Source organism: Megalobrama amblycephala, linkage group LG16 (genome assembly GCF_018812025.1).
Source record: "Megalobrama amblycephala isolate DHTTF-2021 linkage group LG16, ASM1881202v1, whole genome shotgun sequence".
In the NCBI taxonomy this organism is placed as follows: domain Eukaryota; kingdom Metazoa; phylum Chordata; class Actinopteri; order Cypriniformes; family Xenocyprididae; genus Megalobrama; species Megalobrama amblycephala.
In genome coordinates, this window is record NC_063059.1 from 39410135 (window position 1) to 39427755 (window position 17621).

The following is a 17621-nucleotide window of genomic DNA, read 5'->3' on the forward strand; positions in this document are numbered from 1 at the left end:
AATGAAAGCGCAGCTTCTTCCGCAACGCCCTTGCAGGAAGTCTTTCAAAAGTCTGAAATACATCTCCCAAAATGCAATACGATGCAAGTTGTTTCCATGGTAACTTTGTTGCGGTCCCCCCATGCTGGCGTGACCCTATGAATTATGATCATTTAGAAAATTATTCGTTTGTTTTGTGTTTATATTTTAACTGTCACTCTATATAAATCCATCTTTTTTTGCTTTATGCACTTAAACTTCGTTTCAAGATCAATCGGTGTTTGTATTCTTGCAGTTTGTAGTTTTGGTCTAGTTTTCTGGAACATGTTTGGATCTCCAGTGGACTTTTCATTTAAGGAGCTCAACACAATCCCAGGTGTGTTTCTACTTTTATAAATTTGTTTGAAAGTTTTGCTTACCTGAAGTAGCACGTCACATTCCTTAATTTTAAGGTCAGAATTCATTTTTGCTGTTTCAACAGTAATTACATTCGAAACGCATTTTATTTCCCTAAATGAGGCATGTTTTTGAGTTAAACTAAATAGAAGTGTCCGATGCTTTAGCGAGTCGAAACCTTTGAGCCGAATCTTTCTAATGAATCTGTTCAACCGGTTCACAAAATCAGTCTGAGCATTTTAAAGGGTTAGTTCATCCAAAAATGAAAATTCTGTCATTTATTACTCACCCTCATGCCACACCCGTAAGACATCTTCAACTTAAGGAACACAAATTACGATATTTTTGATGAAATCCGATGGCTCAGGGAGGCCTGCATAGCCAGCAATGACATTTCCTCTCTCAAGATCCATTAATGTACTAAAAACATATTTAAATCAGTTCATGTGAGTACAGTAGTTCAATATTAATATTATAAAGCGACGAGAATATTTTGGTGCACCAAAAAAAAAATTTGGTGATGGCCGATTTTAAAACACTGCTTCAGGAAGCTTCGGAACGTTATGATTCTTTTGTGTCGAATCATGATTCGGATCGCGTGTCAAACCGCCAAACTGCTGAAATCACGTGACTTTAGCGCTCCGAACTGCTGATTCGACACGCTGATTCATTTATGCTGTTCCCTTTTTTCTTCTGCTGTTTTGAGCATTCATAATAATAGTTTGTCACTCCCACTTGAACTTTAATATATATACATGTCCTGTCCTTTTGAACTTTATATTTATCAAAGAATCCTGACAAATAAATAAATTGCACACAACTCTTTTTCAACATTGATAATAATCAGAAATGTTTCATAAGCAGTAAATCAGCATATTAGAATGATTTCTGAAGGATCATGTGACACTGAAGACTGGAGTAATGATGCTGAAAATTCAGCTTTGATCACAGAAATAAATTACATTTTAAGTTATTTTAAATTATAATATTTCACAATATTATATATATATATATATATATATATATATATATATATATATATATATATATATATGTGTGTGTGTGTGTCTTTGTTATAGTAACTTATTAGATTTATTAGATAAAAAATGTATACACAAAAATGATTTCTCTTTCTCTCTCTCCATCCGTTCTTCTTCAGACATTCTTTCTGATATGCCTAATCCAGGCGCTCGTCCACTAAAGCGTGACTCGGAGCAGAAGTTCCTCAGCCGGACGCTCAGACTCAGCAACAACTTCATCTCAGACTTTTCAGGACTGACGGACACAATCTCTGCTCTGTTTGCCGAGCCGACACGTCTGGCCTGGCTCGACCTCTCCTTCAACGAGATTCGACACATCGACCCAGTACGCACTTTACCACCTAGCAGAACAATTTGTGTGTAACTGCAAAGTATGTATACCAGAGGACCTGAAATGTCATTCTCTCTCTCTTTCCGTCAGGTCCTCACTCAACTTAAAGAGTTACGTTTGTTGTATCTCCATGGAAATTATATTAGTAAGTTGTCAGAAGTGGATAAACTTGCTGTACTGCCGTCTCTCCATACCATCACTCTGCACGGCAACCCCATAGTGACCGAGCCTGACTACAGGTATGGCTGAAGGTCAAAGGTCAGTTAGAATGACATGTCAGGGAGCAGAAGAGTTTCCAAAAATGTTAATTCTGTCATCATTCTTCACCCTCAAGTCGTTCCTTATCAGTTTGACTTACTTTGGTTTGTGCAACTCAAAGGTTCCAAAGAAAGAAAGCAACATGACACGATTGATGGTGAATTAATAATTTGCCTCAGTGAACTTGTCCCACCGTGTCTGAACTCTGTGATTTTCCACTGTGGATCTCTGTACTCGTCGCGTTCCTGACACAACAGGTGCTGAAACTGCGGTTAGGATCCAGTTACAAACCTCTGCTGTCCTGTGCATAGCAACAGTAATCACATATAGTTCAGATACAGACACGGCATGTGCATGTGTTAGACCTTTCCCAGCCCATGGCCTGTAGTCAAGGACATGTCCAGGTCTGGTCTCATCTCAAAATCTGATAGAAATAAGAAATTAGATGATATATATATATTTTTTTCACCATTAAGAGTTTCTGCATTGTAAGCAGGTTTTAATGTCAAGCACATTTTCCCCCTAAATTCTCATTACTGCAATGCAAAAACTAAATATGTATACATCATGCACTCTAAAAAATGTTGAGTTAAAAATGGACAAACCCAGCGATTGGGTAGTTTTATTTAACTCAACTATTGTTTAGAAATTACTATATTGCTGGCTTAAAATGAGCCCAAAATGAGCATTTATTAATATGTTTAATAAATGAACATTTATTTATAAGTTTAATAAATAATACTTACAAAAATAAACATTTATTAAATTGCTTATTAATAAATGTTCATCTTTTGATTATTATTGATGCTTCTAGTAATTAATTATGTGATTTTTAATTTCCAGCCTATTTTGGGTTCATTTTAAGCCAGTCATATATTATTTTTTAAACAATAGCGGAGTTAAATAAAACTACCCAGCAGGTTGGTCAAACATTAACCCAACCACTGGGTCAAAACAACCCAAACGCTGGGTTTGCCCATTTTTAACCCAACTTGGGTTGTTTTTAACCCAACAGTTTTAGAGTGTGGCTTTATTCATTATACAGAGGTTTATAATATAATATAGAAATTCATTAATGAAATTTAAAAAAAAATAATAATAATAATTAAAAAAAGGTGAAATGAAACTGTTACTATTCAAAACAAAAATCTTGATTTGGGGGTAAAATGTGTCCAGTAAGGTTTTTACAAGGTTCATCAATTTATTATTATTTACAAACCTATATTCAGTGTTTTTAATAAAAACAATAAATAAAATGTGCAAAATAATGTATGGCTGTATTTTATATGATCTGTTGACATTAAAAGATTACATAATTTTTCACTGCTGTAATCTTAAAAAAATCTCAAACATCAATTATATTACAAGTATATTATAAGGTCTCATTAGTTAATGTTAGTTAGTGCATTAACAGTAAGCAAATTGTCTTTTTTTTAATGTTAGTTAACTGTTAATTCATATTAGCACAAGTACTTTAAATATTAACCGATACAACTTTTGATTTTTATAATGTTGAAATTAACATTAACTAAGATATGCTTTTCATTTTTATCTCATGTTAAAGGGGCTATATAGTACTTTCATGTATTAATCACTTTTTTATTGCCAATGTTAACAACTTGTAACGAAACTTTAAAAAACAAGACCTCCCCCAATTCCCCAAGCTGTCTATGGATACATTTACACGAAAACGATATGCTTAAAACGAATAAGTTTTTCCTTTGAGTTTTCCGCGTACAGATGACACCATTGTCAAAACAATCCCCATTCATAAGAACCTGTGAAAATGACTAAAATTCTGTATTCTGCCATTAGATGGCGATGAAACACTATAGACTGAACATGTAATGCGCATGTGCATGACGTTATCGTTTTCACAGATTCGCATTTTTGTTGTTTACACGGAGACCATTTTCAAGCCACCAAAACGCTGTTGTCGTGTAAATGAACGGTCAAAATGCATAAAAAGTTTTCCGTTTTTAATTGAAAACGGTGTCATGTAAATGGCCCCTATGAAAGCCTGTATAGACTGATTATTATGTGAAGGACTCGGGGCGTTTTTGCCGGGAAATTTGCGTCACTACGAAGTGCGAGCACAAGCAATGAGTTGCTGGCTGCAGTTCACTTAACGGCCACCGGTGTCGCTAATAACAAGGGTTTCTGAAATGTAGCCTCTTTAACTAAAGGCTGGTGCACACTGTGCAATTCTGGCCACGATTTGGTCATCTGAGACAAATTTTGAGAATCCTAAAAGATTCCTAGGATCAAAAATCTGTAGTCTTTGATCGCTAGTTTGACATGTTCACCGACAGACGATTAATGACCGTTGCGATCAAATTTTACCTCAAATGAAATTCTGGCAGTGTCAGAAGATTTGCCGCACAATCCTCCAGTGTGACTTCTCCTATGACAAATATCAAATTGTCTTTGTTTTTTAAGATAAGCCATGATCATAATTAACGCTAGAGATTTCTTTGTCAGCCACCATTTCAGTCCCGCGAGTAATGCAGCTCACAGTCACTGAACGTGTGTGGGTTGATGATGTAAAACTCTGGACAAGTTTTCAAGCGCACGTCCGTTTTTAATCCGTCTTGACTGTCTTACAGTCTGACAGCTGAGATCCCACAGTGTGACATGAGGATCATGAACGTAGTCTGACGCAACAATCGTAAAGGACTGTTATAAATCTCACAGTGTGCACCCGGCTTAAGGTAGTTAACAGATGGGACTTTACTGTAAAGTGTAACCAATTTCTCTGTTATGAAACACTGAATTGCTCAGAATTGTGAACAGAATCACAGACAAATGTTCTGTATTAGAGGTATGATTAATCCAGTAAGTTGCTTTTCTGCCTCTCTTGCTAGGGCACATTTGATCGCCACGCTTCCTCATGTGAAGATGATCGATTTCAGTGCTGTGACCAAACAGGAACGGCAATTGACTTCAGTTTGGCAAAGGGGCAGAAACCTACGCAAATCCACAGGTCAAAGCAAAGTGGACTGAACCTTTCTCATCCGACACCCTGTCATGTAACACATGGCTTGTCTTTATGTCTAATAAACTTGAACGTTTATTAGCAGCAGTTTATTCCGCCACAGTGAAGTTGCCTTTACCACAGCCTCGTTAAAACGGTTACAGAGCTGGAGTTACTTTAGTCAACTAGAGTGTTTCTTCATTAGCTGTTGATGAAGCCACATGGATAAGTGGTGAAACATCTTAAGCAAGATGAAACGTCCACTAAAGCACTCTAGAAAAGTGAGAATCTTCACAAAAGTGTTGTTGACATGCAAGACGATGGATGAACAAAATTTCCACTCACCACTATTGTATGTCTGCACATTCAGTAAAGTAAAGCAACACTTTATAATTTTGAAAGTCTTTAATGCATAATTTTCATTCAACAAAACAGTATTAACAGAATATTGAGATTAAATTTTTGGTACTAGCCTAAGAAACGTTATCTCTGTAAATCAGGTAGTATTCCACATTTAGGTAACAAACAAACTTGAACACTATTAGTACACTGCAACAAAAAACAAAACAAAAAAGAGACCATCTTGTGTATTGCAGTGTATTTTATCCCTTTAAAAACCTCAAAGAAAGAGAAATGTGCCTTGCGATGATCTAGAGAGCCAATTGTGCCACACGGTCTAAATACATAAAATCAAAAATAAATAATTACACAAACATACTGTGTGGCATTTCAAACTCTTGTCAGGAAAGAATGCCAGTTGTTTGAATTCACTAGTGCTTTCCTCGTTTTTCGGCACAACAGGAAAAAAAAAAAAAGTTAAAGCAATTTCAAAATATATTTTTAAATTGTTTTTATTATGTTAAAATTGGAACAGGCAAGGTAAAAGTGTCCCTGTTTGCTTAGCTAAAAACAAGCTACTGATCGCAAAGCCTTACGACTAAGGCATAATGCAGCCAGGGGGCGCTGTAGAGCCGATTCCACTTCCCGCTAATCATTCATCTTGAATCATTTTACACTTTGTACATTAAAGGCATCGACACAAATTTCATTTACAAATTACCGTCCCACCGCAACCATTCAAACCATCCGCCCCACCCAAAACTCTCTGATTTGACAGTATGTTTATTCAGGCTACACTGCCCTGGCTTCGTATTTTTCCGATACGACTGCGTGACAGTAAAAGAAACCCTTTCTCTCCCGTTACAGCAGAGCCGCTTTAAAGGATTCAAAATCTCACCGCAAAAGAACCAAAATGATTGATCGCGTCACCTGTCCCGATATATTTACAGTCCACCATGACATGGCAAACAGAGGAAAACGATGCCGATTAGTAAAAACATGATCTAAAGTTGCAGGACATCCCATACTTTGAGTAGGTAACAGTGATAGGCTCGATCTAAACCAGCTGAGAATCAATTTGATTGACTTTCAAGCAGATCATTCACACAAAACAAGAGAGTTCTGCTTTCGAATGTGTTAAATAAAGAATAAAAAATAAAAAAGGGTTAATGTGGCATTACGCGTGTTTCTCTGGTTAGTTAGACAGAAGTATTATTTATGTATGTTGCCCATATTCATCTGCATCCCAATATTGAACCACAGTGCATACAGTTATGGTATTTAAATTAGAAATAATGAACACTAAACCACAGTGATTCCAGAATCCTTCAGGCGAACGAATGAATTACATGCAGAATTATGCTGAACCACAACATATGTGTTAAGACTGAGCAAAACTACAATAAATTTAGTACAAGTACAAGAATAATTGGGAAGTCTGGATGTGCTACTCGGTTTAACAATGTCTAACTGACTGAAAAGCCAACAGAAAAAGAAACAACAAGAACAAATAAAACTAAAATATGCATTCGTAGCAGCTTGACACGACTGTCGAATTGTACTTTTCAGTTGTAAAAGGTTTGATTAATGCATGAACGCACCTGAAGAGCTACCGGTAACTGATCGAATCCAACTCGTCATAGCAAAGACAGTAGATCAGACGGTTTTACCCTCTCGGATCTGTGCTGTGGCGGCCCTGAAGGGTCTCGGGTGACGGATTTACACAAGGAGCTCTGGTTGGGGTGAATTATATTTATCTGCAGGACATTCAGAGAACAAAGACATGGGCGTCTGAATCTCAAGAAGATTGGAAGGAGAACGGAGGAGTGAAAAGGGCTAGAAAGAGAGACAGAAACAGAGAATGTGGGGGGAACGGGGTCCATCTTTTGAATCATGGTATAGCAAACTGCACCACCAGCTCTTCCTTGGCATCTACTTTGATTTGTGAGATGGCGCTGTAGGCGTACGCAGCGATCTTAGAGACCTGAGGAGTAGAAAACACAATAAATCAAACAAAACACTGAAAAATGTTATTAAATTCTTAATTTATATACAGTACTGTGACCCTGTTGGGTCAGGAAGAGTTTTATTCAGCAAGGATGCATATTACATTGATCAAAAGTGACAGTAAAGACATTTAAAATGTTACAAAAGACTTCTGTTTCAAATAAACGCTGTTCTTTTGATTCATCAAAGACAAAAAAATGTATCAGTTTCCACAAAGATAGGAAGCATTGATAATAATCAGAAATGTTTCTTGAGCAGCAAATCAGCATGTTAGAATGATTTCTGAAGGATCATGTGACACTGAAGTGCCTTCCAAGGACAATCTTGGCATATTTGCAATATGTCCATATGCCTTCCAGTTTAAACCGCCAAGACTAGTCTTACAAGTTAGCAATCAAATTTTTTTCTTCAAGTCTGTTCGTAACGTTTTTGAGTCAGTTAATGTTACATTAAAACTTAGATTGGTCTAATTTGATACTGAAAAGTAAGACTGCTAGTTGGTCAGACTAGATCTTAAAGGGATAGTTCACCCAAAAATGAAAATCCATCCTAGGTGTATGACTTTCTTCTCAAAAAAAAAAAAAAAAACCTGTCACGAATTACGCACACCCCGTCCACATGCTGCCCAAGTTTTGAGACCATGCAGACAGTCCACATACAACAGTGCATGTGTGAGTGATTTGAGTGCTTGAAACAGCAGTCCAGCATTTCAACGCTCAAGGCCAAAGGCTTACGGACTCAACTGTGCAAGAGACGCGTCCAGATGCGGAAAGTCAAGTATACCCGGGCCTTTCATCGATGTGCGTATTACCGGAAGCTAGTTATTTTAGTTTTTAAAGTTTTTTTTCTTACACAAATGCATCACTTTGCTTTAGAAGGCCTTTATTAACCCCCTGGAGCCGTGTGGATATCTTTAATGATGGATGGATGGATGCACTTTTTTGGGCTTCAAAATCTCATCCTCTATTCACTGCCATTATAAAGCTCAGAAGCTTTATATTTAATATACAGTTGTGGCCAGAATTATTAGCCCCCTTCATAAATATGATCAAAGATGACTCTAAAAATTAAATGTGCATTGTTTATCCTTTTGATCTTTAATTCATAAAATTAGCAAAAATCTAACCTTTCATTGAAGGAAAAGAATTGAAAGTGGGGGGGGAAATAACATTATGAAATAAATGTTTTTCTCCAAAACACATTGCCCACAATTATTAGCACCCTTTTATTCAATACTTTTTGCAACCTCCTTTTGCCAAGAGAACAGCTCTGAGTCTTCTTCTATAACGCCTGATGAGTTTGAAGAACACCTGACAAGAGATCAGAGACCATTCCTTCATGCAGAATCTCTACAGATCCTTCAGATTTCCAGCTCCATGTTGGTGCTTCTTCTCTTCAGTTCACTCCACTCATTCTCTTTAGGGTTCAGGTCAGGGGACTGGGATGGCCATGGCAGAAGCTTCATTTTGTGCTCAGTGACACATTTTTGTGTTGGTTTTGATGTTTGTTTTGGATCATTGTCCCGACGGATGATCCAACCACAGCCCATTATAAGATTTCTAGCAGAAGTGGTCAGGTTTTGATTTTTTATCTGTTGGTATTTGATAGAATCCATGATGCCATGTATCTGAACAAGATGTCCAGGACCTCCAGCAGAAAAATAGGCCCACAACATTAAAGATCCAGCAGTATATTTAACTGTGGACATGGGGTACTTTTTATCCATGTGTGCACCAAACCCATCTGGTGGGTTTGCTGCCAAAAAGCTCGTTTTTTTAGTTTCATCTGACCATAGAAGCCGGTCCCGTTTGAAGTTCCAGTCTTGTCTGACAACTGAATATGCTGGAGATTGTTTTTGGATGAGAGCAGAGGATTTTTCTTGAAACCCCCCCAAACAACTTGTGGGGATATAGGTGCTTTTGATAATTTTTTTTAGGCTTTCTGAGATTCAAGACTCAACTAATCTCTGCAATTCTCCAGCTGTGATCCTTGGAGAGTCTTTGGCCACTTAAACTTTCCTCCTCACTGCGCATTAGGATGATTTAGACACACGTCCTCTTCCAGGCAGATTTATAACATCTTTAGTTGATTGAAACTTCTTAATTATTGCCCTGATAGTGGAAATGGGGATTTTCAGTGCTTTAGCTATTTTCTTACAGCTACTTTCTATTTTGTGAAGCTCAACAATCTTTTGCTACACATCAGAACTATATTCTTTGATTTTACTCATTGTGATGAATGATTAGGGGAATTTGGCCTTTGTGTTTCCTCATGTTTATACTCCTGTGGAACAGGAAGTCATGGCTGGACAATTTCATGTTCATGATCACCCTGGTGTGCTAAAAAAATTTAAATATGAATGGGAATATACTTCAGAGATATTTTACTCATAAAAAATTCTAGGGGTGCTAATAATTGTGGGCAACGTGTTTTGGAGAAAAACATTTATTTCTTAATGTTATTTTCCCCCCACTTTCAATTCTTTTCCTTCAATGAAAGGTTAGATTTTTGCTAATTTTATGAATTAAAGATCAAAAGGATAAACAATGCACATTTATTTTTAGAGTCATCTTTGATCATATTTATGAAGGGGGCTAATAATTCTGGCCACAACTGTAACTCCGATTGTGTTTGTCTGAAAGAAGAAAGTGATATACACCTAGGATGGCTTGACGGTGAGTAAATCATGGAGTAATTTTCATTTTTGGGTGAACTATCCCTTTAAGACACAGACTTAATGGCTATGTTTATGCAACCAGCCCCTGGCAGCTATTTCGGGCATCCAAGACCAAGTCCTATCTAACTGAATAGGGGAATCCTGAAATCTCAAAAACCCCTTGTTGAACTTTAAATAACATTTCAAATCAGCAAAAAAAGCTGACATGAAATCTGTCTCATAAACGTTGTTTCAAAATGATCAAATAGCATTAAAAAGCGCTTACTTTTCAGGGTAGTCCTACCAATGCGCATGTGCAGTACTAAGTGTTTTTAAGCTGCAGTGAACCAATGACTTCATCAATCAGCGATTGGCTCTCTTATTTAGAAGGCGGGACTTATTCCACCAGATTGCACTTTGCACTTTCTTTCATTCATAACTTAAAGGGAAAGTTCAACCAAAAATGAAAATTACTCACCCTCAAGCCATCCTAGGTGTATATGACTATCTTCTTTCAGACGAACGCAATCAGAGATAAATTTAAAAATATCCTTAGTCCTCCAAGCTTTATAATGGTAGTGAATGGGGGGCCTGTTTTGAAACCCAAAATAAATGCGTCCATCCATCATAAATATAATCCATATGTCTCCAGGGGGTTAATAAAGACCTTCTGTAGAGAAACGATGGGTTTAAAAAATATTTAAAACTTTATGAAGAAAAATAACTAGCTTCTGCCAGACGACCGTACACATACTGCACAAGTCGAATATTGGATATTTTTCTATCAAAAATGCATCGTTTCACTTCAGAAGTCCTTATTAACCCCCTGGAGACATATGCATTATATTTATGATGGATGGATGCATTTTTTTGGGCTTTAAACTCAGGCCCCCCCTTTACTCCCATTATAAGCTTGGAGGACTAAGGATATTTTTAAATATATCTCTGATTGTGTTCGTCTGAAAGAAGACAGTCATATACACCTAGGATGGCTTGAGGTTGAGTAAATCATGGGATCATTTTAATTTTTGGGTGAACTCTCCTTTTAAGTAATATGAGTGCACCGTCTTAGTATATCTAAAGTCTTTGTCATTATCGGTAGTCAATTACTAATAATTTCCACAACAGACCTTTGCCGACTTTGTGGCATTGTGGACTGGGTCTCACACTCTCCCCCCCATAAGAAAGCACTGTTAGTTAAAACAATATTTTTGTGTCCATTTATTTGTTTCATATGCAGCCGTGCATAAAGCACACTAACATACAGTCATTTAATAGCATGTGCGCAAAGAAACCAACCTGCTGTATGTCTGCGTAGGGGACCAGGTCAGCGGCGAGCACCTGATGAGGTTGGCTGGTCAGTGACGGGAGAGGAACCGGCTTCTTCTGAGACAGCGTTCTGCTCAACACCTCCAGCTTGGTGCTTTAACATTAACACATGATTCAGCTCAATACGCACATACACTCATTTTAAAACAAACTACAAAGCAAATGTAAACAAATGTTGATCAGTTACAGAACTTTCACTTGTTAATTCCCTTCTTGTTAATGTAAAAAAAAAAAAAAAAAAGTTGGTTGCATTTTATTTCGATAGTCCTCTTTAGACTTTCTATTAACTGTAAGTAACTTTGCAACTACATTTCAACTAACTCTCATTGCAGTATTAGTAGACTGTTAGGGTTAATTGTCAGTAGAATAAGTTGACTTGCAAAGTTACTTGTAGTCAGCAGAATGTCTGTTGTGGGAACAACAAATTAAAGTGTTAGAAGATATTAAGCAGACAGTCTACTAATGCCAGTGTTCGTACAGATACTGTAAAATATAATTCCAGGACTTTTAAAGAAAGAGAAACGTGTCTTGCGGTGATCTACAGATTCTACTGTACATATCAATGGCATTTCAGTACTGTAACACACCTGTACTGTCTGGCTCTGTCCATGTATTCATGCTGCTCCATGCCTTGAGAATCAACAGCCGACACATCAATTATGTTCCTACCCAAGAGAAAAAGAAAATGTTTTCATCTACCAACAGCAATGATTGCAGAAAACTGTGTGCTAAAAAACAAAAAAGGGAAACACGTGTGTCATACAAGGCTGTCCGCTGCAGGATGACTGTGAGCAAGGCCTGCTCGTCTGTGCGGTTGGACGTCAGGTTGTCTGCGTTTCGCTCCGAGCCATTGGTGGGTTTTCTCTCCTGGTTTGGGTCAGGAATCAACGGCTTCACCTCGTCACTGTTCTGCACAAAAGAGTCAAGAGGAACCTGGTAAAAAGCATGATCATTGAAAGACCACCGGCACACATTCTTAAAGGGATTGTTCTCCCAAAATGTTACTGATATTCTTCCAAATATCTTCCTTTGTGTTCAACAGAAGAAAGAAATTCATAGGTCTGGAACTGCTTGAGGGTGAGTAAATGATGACAGAATTTTCATTTTTGGGTGAACTATCCCTTTAAGAAGGCAACACTGACCTAAAATAATGAATAAATAACTATTTGTCTATTCGCTGTGATTATTAATCAACATACGTGTAAAAAAATAAAGTATACCCAGGGCTTCAAGGGCAAAACCTAAAAGACATAGTACCTTCAATGCCCTGTAGATGGCAATATCACTTCTTTATAGCAGAAATAAACTGCTGCAGAAAAAGTTAGGTGCCATGCAAAATATAACGAGTAACCACTCACAGATGTACACAGATGGTCTTTACCTCACAGCCGGTGGAAAAGAATCGGGATTGGACTCGGGAAGAAATCATGTTCATGGATGTGATTATTAACGTTACTGTATTATGAAGCAGAGCAGGAGCGAGTGTTGTGGAGCTGAACGAGGAGCTGGAGCGATTGATCAACACACGCCTCACAAGCAGCGGACTTTTATTATGCCAGTCGCCGGTGCCGCTTCCGCTTTTCCGGTCATGAGTATGAGGTAACACAGCTCTGTTTATCATATTAGATACATTTGAGAGTATCGAAAATTATGTTATAACGTTACTCTGTGCGTTCACTCGGCAGCTGCTGTAAGACACGTTACACACTGCAGTAAGATAGACCGATTTTAGAATATCATATTAAATATTGGATGTCTTGTGTTGATAAATGCAATTAATTTTAAAACGTATTGTATGATGGAGAAAATTATGTATTACTGTTAATAAAAATAAAGCTGCATCTGATTATGCTATGTTAGCTATATATGTATATATAAATACACACACATACAGGTATAAAGTTTAGAAATATATGCATGTATTATAAATATATATTTATATATATTTTATATTACATATAAACATAAATATTTTATATATAAATATAACTTTTTTCTTAAATATATACATGAATGTGTGTGTATTTATATACACAGAACACACACATATATATTACGTAAATACAGACTTTTATTTTGCAAACGATTAATCGCGATTAATCTTTGCAGCCCTAATCAATACAGTTGTTCCCTTGTCTATTAAAACATGTAAATATTAAAGCGTCTTTAGTGTTTCCATGGTTTCTACAAAATAAAACCCGGAAACCGAGGGTAACGCGGGTATGACGCGATTGACAGGCAACTCCTCACACGTCCCGGAGCCTTGGTTAAAATACCAATTTTCTCACAATTTACAAATAGTTGGAAACATTTGGGATATTGTAAGTACTCAAGTGAACAAGATGGTTTTTGGATATTTTACTGCAAAAATCTTACATATTGCACCTTTAAACTGATCATAAATCACAGATTTTCAATGTACTCTCTCTCTCACACACACTTTTGCACAATAATTACAGAAATGACCAGGCCTGGATTTGAAAACCCACTGATATTAATATCACACTTTCCATGATACTTATTTTCCTCATTCATGACCACACGTCAGATCTATAGGGGTCTGAGTAACACATCTGATCCACAGGCACATACTGTCAATTTATGACATTTCCTATGTCTAATCATCATGAAACCAGCAATGAAGCCTATAACTCTGATTACAACAACAAACTAATTAAATAAGGCATTAGAGTAAGTTTGCTGTAGTTTTGAAAAACACATACAGTATTGGTCTGTTCGAGCATCCAGAACTACAAACACAGACCGACATTAAATGTGTGTTGTATGTTATTGTTACAGGAGTTCAAACGCCACATTCAGCTGTATTTTATAGCTGTTATATGTGTATTTTGATTAAATCTTCTCTACCTGATCCGACGGATCGCTATCGCTGCTGAAACAGCACCCCATGATAGACGTTCAGCAGGTTCAATCTCCTTTCTGTGTGAGTTTTTCGTCTCAGGAGCTGTTTTTTATTTTGCTTGTCTTTTGGCTGTATAGAGCTTCGTTGCAAACGCAGGGACCATCACATGACAGCGCTGCCAGCCGTGTCACGTGACTTCCGTTTTCACACAACTACCCTAGCACGTCAATTCCGCCCGTCGCGTGACCGACCGTTATGTTCGTTTTCGACTGATATAAAAATAAAATAAAGGTGTTGTAAGCGATTTCAGCGCTTTACTCTTAGTTTCTAAATTAAACAAAAACGTCATACAACGCGATTGTTTCTCTTTGGCTAAATTCAGGCGTGATATTCACCCAAATAGGCTACAACACTTTTTTTGGTCGAAAATATTGACAAATATCACGTTATTAATAATATATAATGATTATTTAATATAATAATTAATTAATCATATAATTAAATAAATATTAGCTTATAATAAGAGTAAACATTGATTTCATAAAAGAACTAGCTCCCTGTTTAGCCATTTTCTTTTATTAAAACATCTGTAGGAATGTTCGCAGTTCCTACAATTATGGGAAAATTAGAAAACCGTTCTGGGATAATTATGGGATTAAAAAGTATCTTTACCAAAATGAACGGTATTTCTAAATAAATATATAAAGTCACACCTCTCTTCCTGTTTATCCTAGATTAGTGAATGTTTATGCTAATTTTATTGGTGTCAACAGGCTGAAAAAAAAACTACAGGATCATCACTATTGATGTATTTTTTATCTTTTACCCCTCACATTAAGTACAACTGAAAATATATAAAAGTCTACAGAAACACACTACCCAATCTTAGTTTTGTCATTATACCAAGCGTAGGAGATGTTTATGTGCTTTGATACTGCAAATAGGCAACTGTTGTGTTGAACTCAGCACTGGACAAAAAGTTAGTGGATTCTAACTTAAACACCTCTGATTGGCCATCGCATTCAAGAATTTAACAGACATGTCTGTGATTTGCTACATTGTTAAACGCTGCAAAAACACATTAGCTGCATCTGAAATCGCGTACTGTTGAGTAGGTACTACATTTGAATTTAAATTTACTTTACAACCATTGAAAAAGCATGTTCTATATAGTATGAATGAATTTGGATGTACTATGTCCAATATGTTGTTACTGTCACATGACCTACCAACGTCAGTTACATGTGATTTTTTCCCAAACCAGTTCAGCGAAAATCCCGCCCTGAAGCCGATTCTAAACATTTCATTGGCCATGTCAATAACAATAACGATTGCCTACACCCAACCCTGATCCCTAAACCTACCCGTCACTTTAACCTCAGCCAATGAAATTGCGTCAGTTACGTCCCTTCAACTCCATTTACTCTCCCGTGGCCTCATGGGATAGTAAAATGTCCATTGTATGCACCCTTCAGAATCTCACTGGAAGTAGTAAGTCATCCGGGTACTTTTCGCCTACTGTTTTTCGAATACTGTAAATTCGGACATACTACTCTATTCGCATACTATTTTTTGCGTAATATATAGTAGAGAAGTATTCAATTTCGGACGCAGCTATTGTAAATAGAAAATTCTGATGCTCTCCACAGCACAAACACAGATATTCACTGAATTGTTTGCCAAATCTCCAATATGCTAATATTATGGAGATATTCAAAATGGATCTTTACAAAGTGTTCGTCATGCATGCGGCATGTATGCGTCGGATTATGTGAGTATTGTATACTGTTATATTGTTTACTTCTGATTTTGAATGAGTTTGATAGTGCTCCGTGGCTAACGGCTAATGCTACACTGTTGGAGAAATTTATAAAGAATGAAGTTGTGTTTATGCATTATACAGACTGCAAGTGTTTAAAAATGAAAATAGCGACGGCTCTCTTGTCTCCGTGAATACAGTAATAAACGATGGTAACTTTAACCACATTTAACAGTACATTAGCAACATGCTAACGAAACATTTAGAAAGACAGTTTACAAATATCACTAAAAATATCATGTTATCATGGATCATGTCAGTTATTATTGCTCCATCTGCCATTTTTCGCTATTGTTCTTGCTTGCTTACCTAGTCTGATGATTTGGTTGTGCACATCCAGACGTTAATACTGGCTGCCCTTTTATAATGTTGGAAACGTGGGCTGGCATATGCAAATATTGGGGGCATACACCCCGACTGTTACGTAACAGTCGGTGTTATGTTGAGATTCGCCTGTTCTTCGGAGGTATTTTAAACAAATGAGATTTATATAAGAAGGACGAAACAATGGAGTTTGAGACTCACTGTATGTCATTTCCATGTACTGAACTCTTGTTATTTAACTATGCCAAGATAAATTCAATTTTTCATTCGAGGGCACCTTTAATTCAACTTCATGCTGCGCTGCAAAGATCGCAATGAAAAAAAAGCAATGCATTCTGGTTAGAAAATTTATCCGACTTTGATCCAAAACCACTGGAAGGCAATTAAGCCTGCAACCTTTAGCCAAAAAAGCATAACGGCTAATGCTAACGCTCCGTCTCTGGCGGTACGCATAGGCAGTACTCAGGGAAGGAGTTTTGAACAGCGGGCACTGATGTCACTGCCATTACACAATAGGCTGAGAGGTGCCGCACATGATTAAGTTAGCTGTTACGCATTCTCCAATGGTAAGAGATACAGACCCTCTCATCTCCCTATAATATACCATCTTTGTTTGATCTGCTCTACAGCCGCCTTACGATCACGTGCCATCAAAGTACTGTGAGAGCAATCCGAGGCCAGCCGCCTAGGTCAGGAGCTGCAGTTCAGGGTTGCCAGGTTTTCACAACAAATCCCACTCAATTGCTCCTCAAAACTAGCCCAAAAATTGTGTTCCTGGGGGTAAAATTTGCATTTTTGGTGGGGCTCCACTGTTAAAATTTGCATTCCAGGGACTAAATGTCACATTATTTTGGGTCGATTCAAAAACAACCCGTGGCAACAGTGTAAAGGCAGGAACACACCAAGCTGACGCCGACAAACTAGTGGCGACGAAAGCAGACTATGGGGTTGGCTCACGTTGGCAGTGTCTGGGTCCAAAGTTGGCCTGACACACCAAACCAATGCTCAACAGCCAAGTAGCACATCCGTTCTGCGCCTGCGTAGGATGAAATGCCTTTCCATACCAGCAGGTGGCAGTAGCTGAACAGCCAATCAGAATGATCAGATGCCCCGACGGAACAACGAGCTCCAACGCCGATTCAACATGTCGAATCGGCCGAAAAAAGCTGACGAGGACCAACTTCAGCCGATGGTGCGGAACACACTGAGAAAACTTAGTCGGTCGACGAACAAAAACTGGCCGACGGCCGACCGTCGGCTTGGTGTATTCCTGCCTTAAAAGTCTGCGGGAAAACCGCGGACTTGG

The 17621-nt window shown here is 37.6% G+C and overlaps 2 protein-coding genes across 4 annotated transcripts; one reads left to right on the plus strand and one right to left on the minus strand.

Moving 5' to 3' along the window:
- Positions 1-78: 78 nt before the first annotated feature.
- Positions 79-5023, plus strand: lrrc51 (leucine rich repeat containing 51). 3 transcript variants are annotated; one of them, XR_007180336.1, is made up of 5 exons: positions 79-355; positions 1535-1740; positions 1837-1985; positions 2081-2161; positions 4869-4975. XR_007180336.1 is itself a non-coding variant. In XM_048160826.1 (4 exons), exons 1-4 carry the CDS (start codon positions 226-228, stop codon positions 2097-2099), a joined length of 504 nt encoding a protein of 167 aa, XP_048016783.1. In that variant the 5' UTR covers positions 79-225; the 3' UTR covers positions 2100-2280. The 3 variants fall into 3 exon arrangements, 2 of the variants coding, with proteins under 2 accessions (XP_048016783.1, XP_048016782.1); XM_048160826.1 differs by lacking the exon at positions 4869-4975 and having other exon boundaries at positions 2081-2280; XM_048160825.1 differs by lacking the exon at positions 2081-2161 and having other exon boundaries at positions 80-355; positions 4869-5023.
- Positions 5024-5368: 345 nt separating this feature from the next.
- lamtor1 (late endosomal/lysosomal adaptor, MAPK and MTOR activator 1) lies at positions 5369-14408 on the minus strand. Its single transcript, XM_048160830.1, has 5 exons — positions 14178-14408; positions 12073-12218; positions 11897-11974; positions 11280-11403; positions 5369-7301 (listed from the first exon to the last, which is right to left on the minus strand). The coding sequence occupies exons 1-5, from the start codon at positions 14217-14219 to the stop codon at positions 7209-7211; spliced, it is 483 nt and encodes a 160-aa protein (XP_048016787.1). The 5' UTR covers positions 14220-14408; the 3' UTR covers positions 5369-7208.
- Between the last annotated feature and the right edge of the window lie 3213 nt (positions 14409-17621).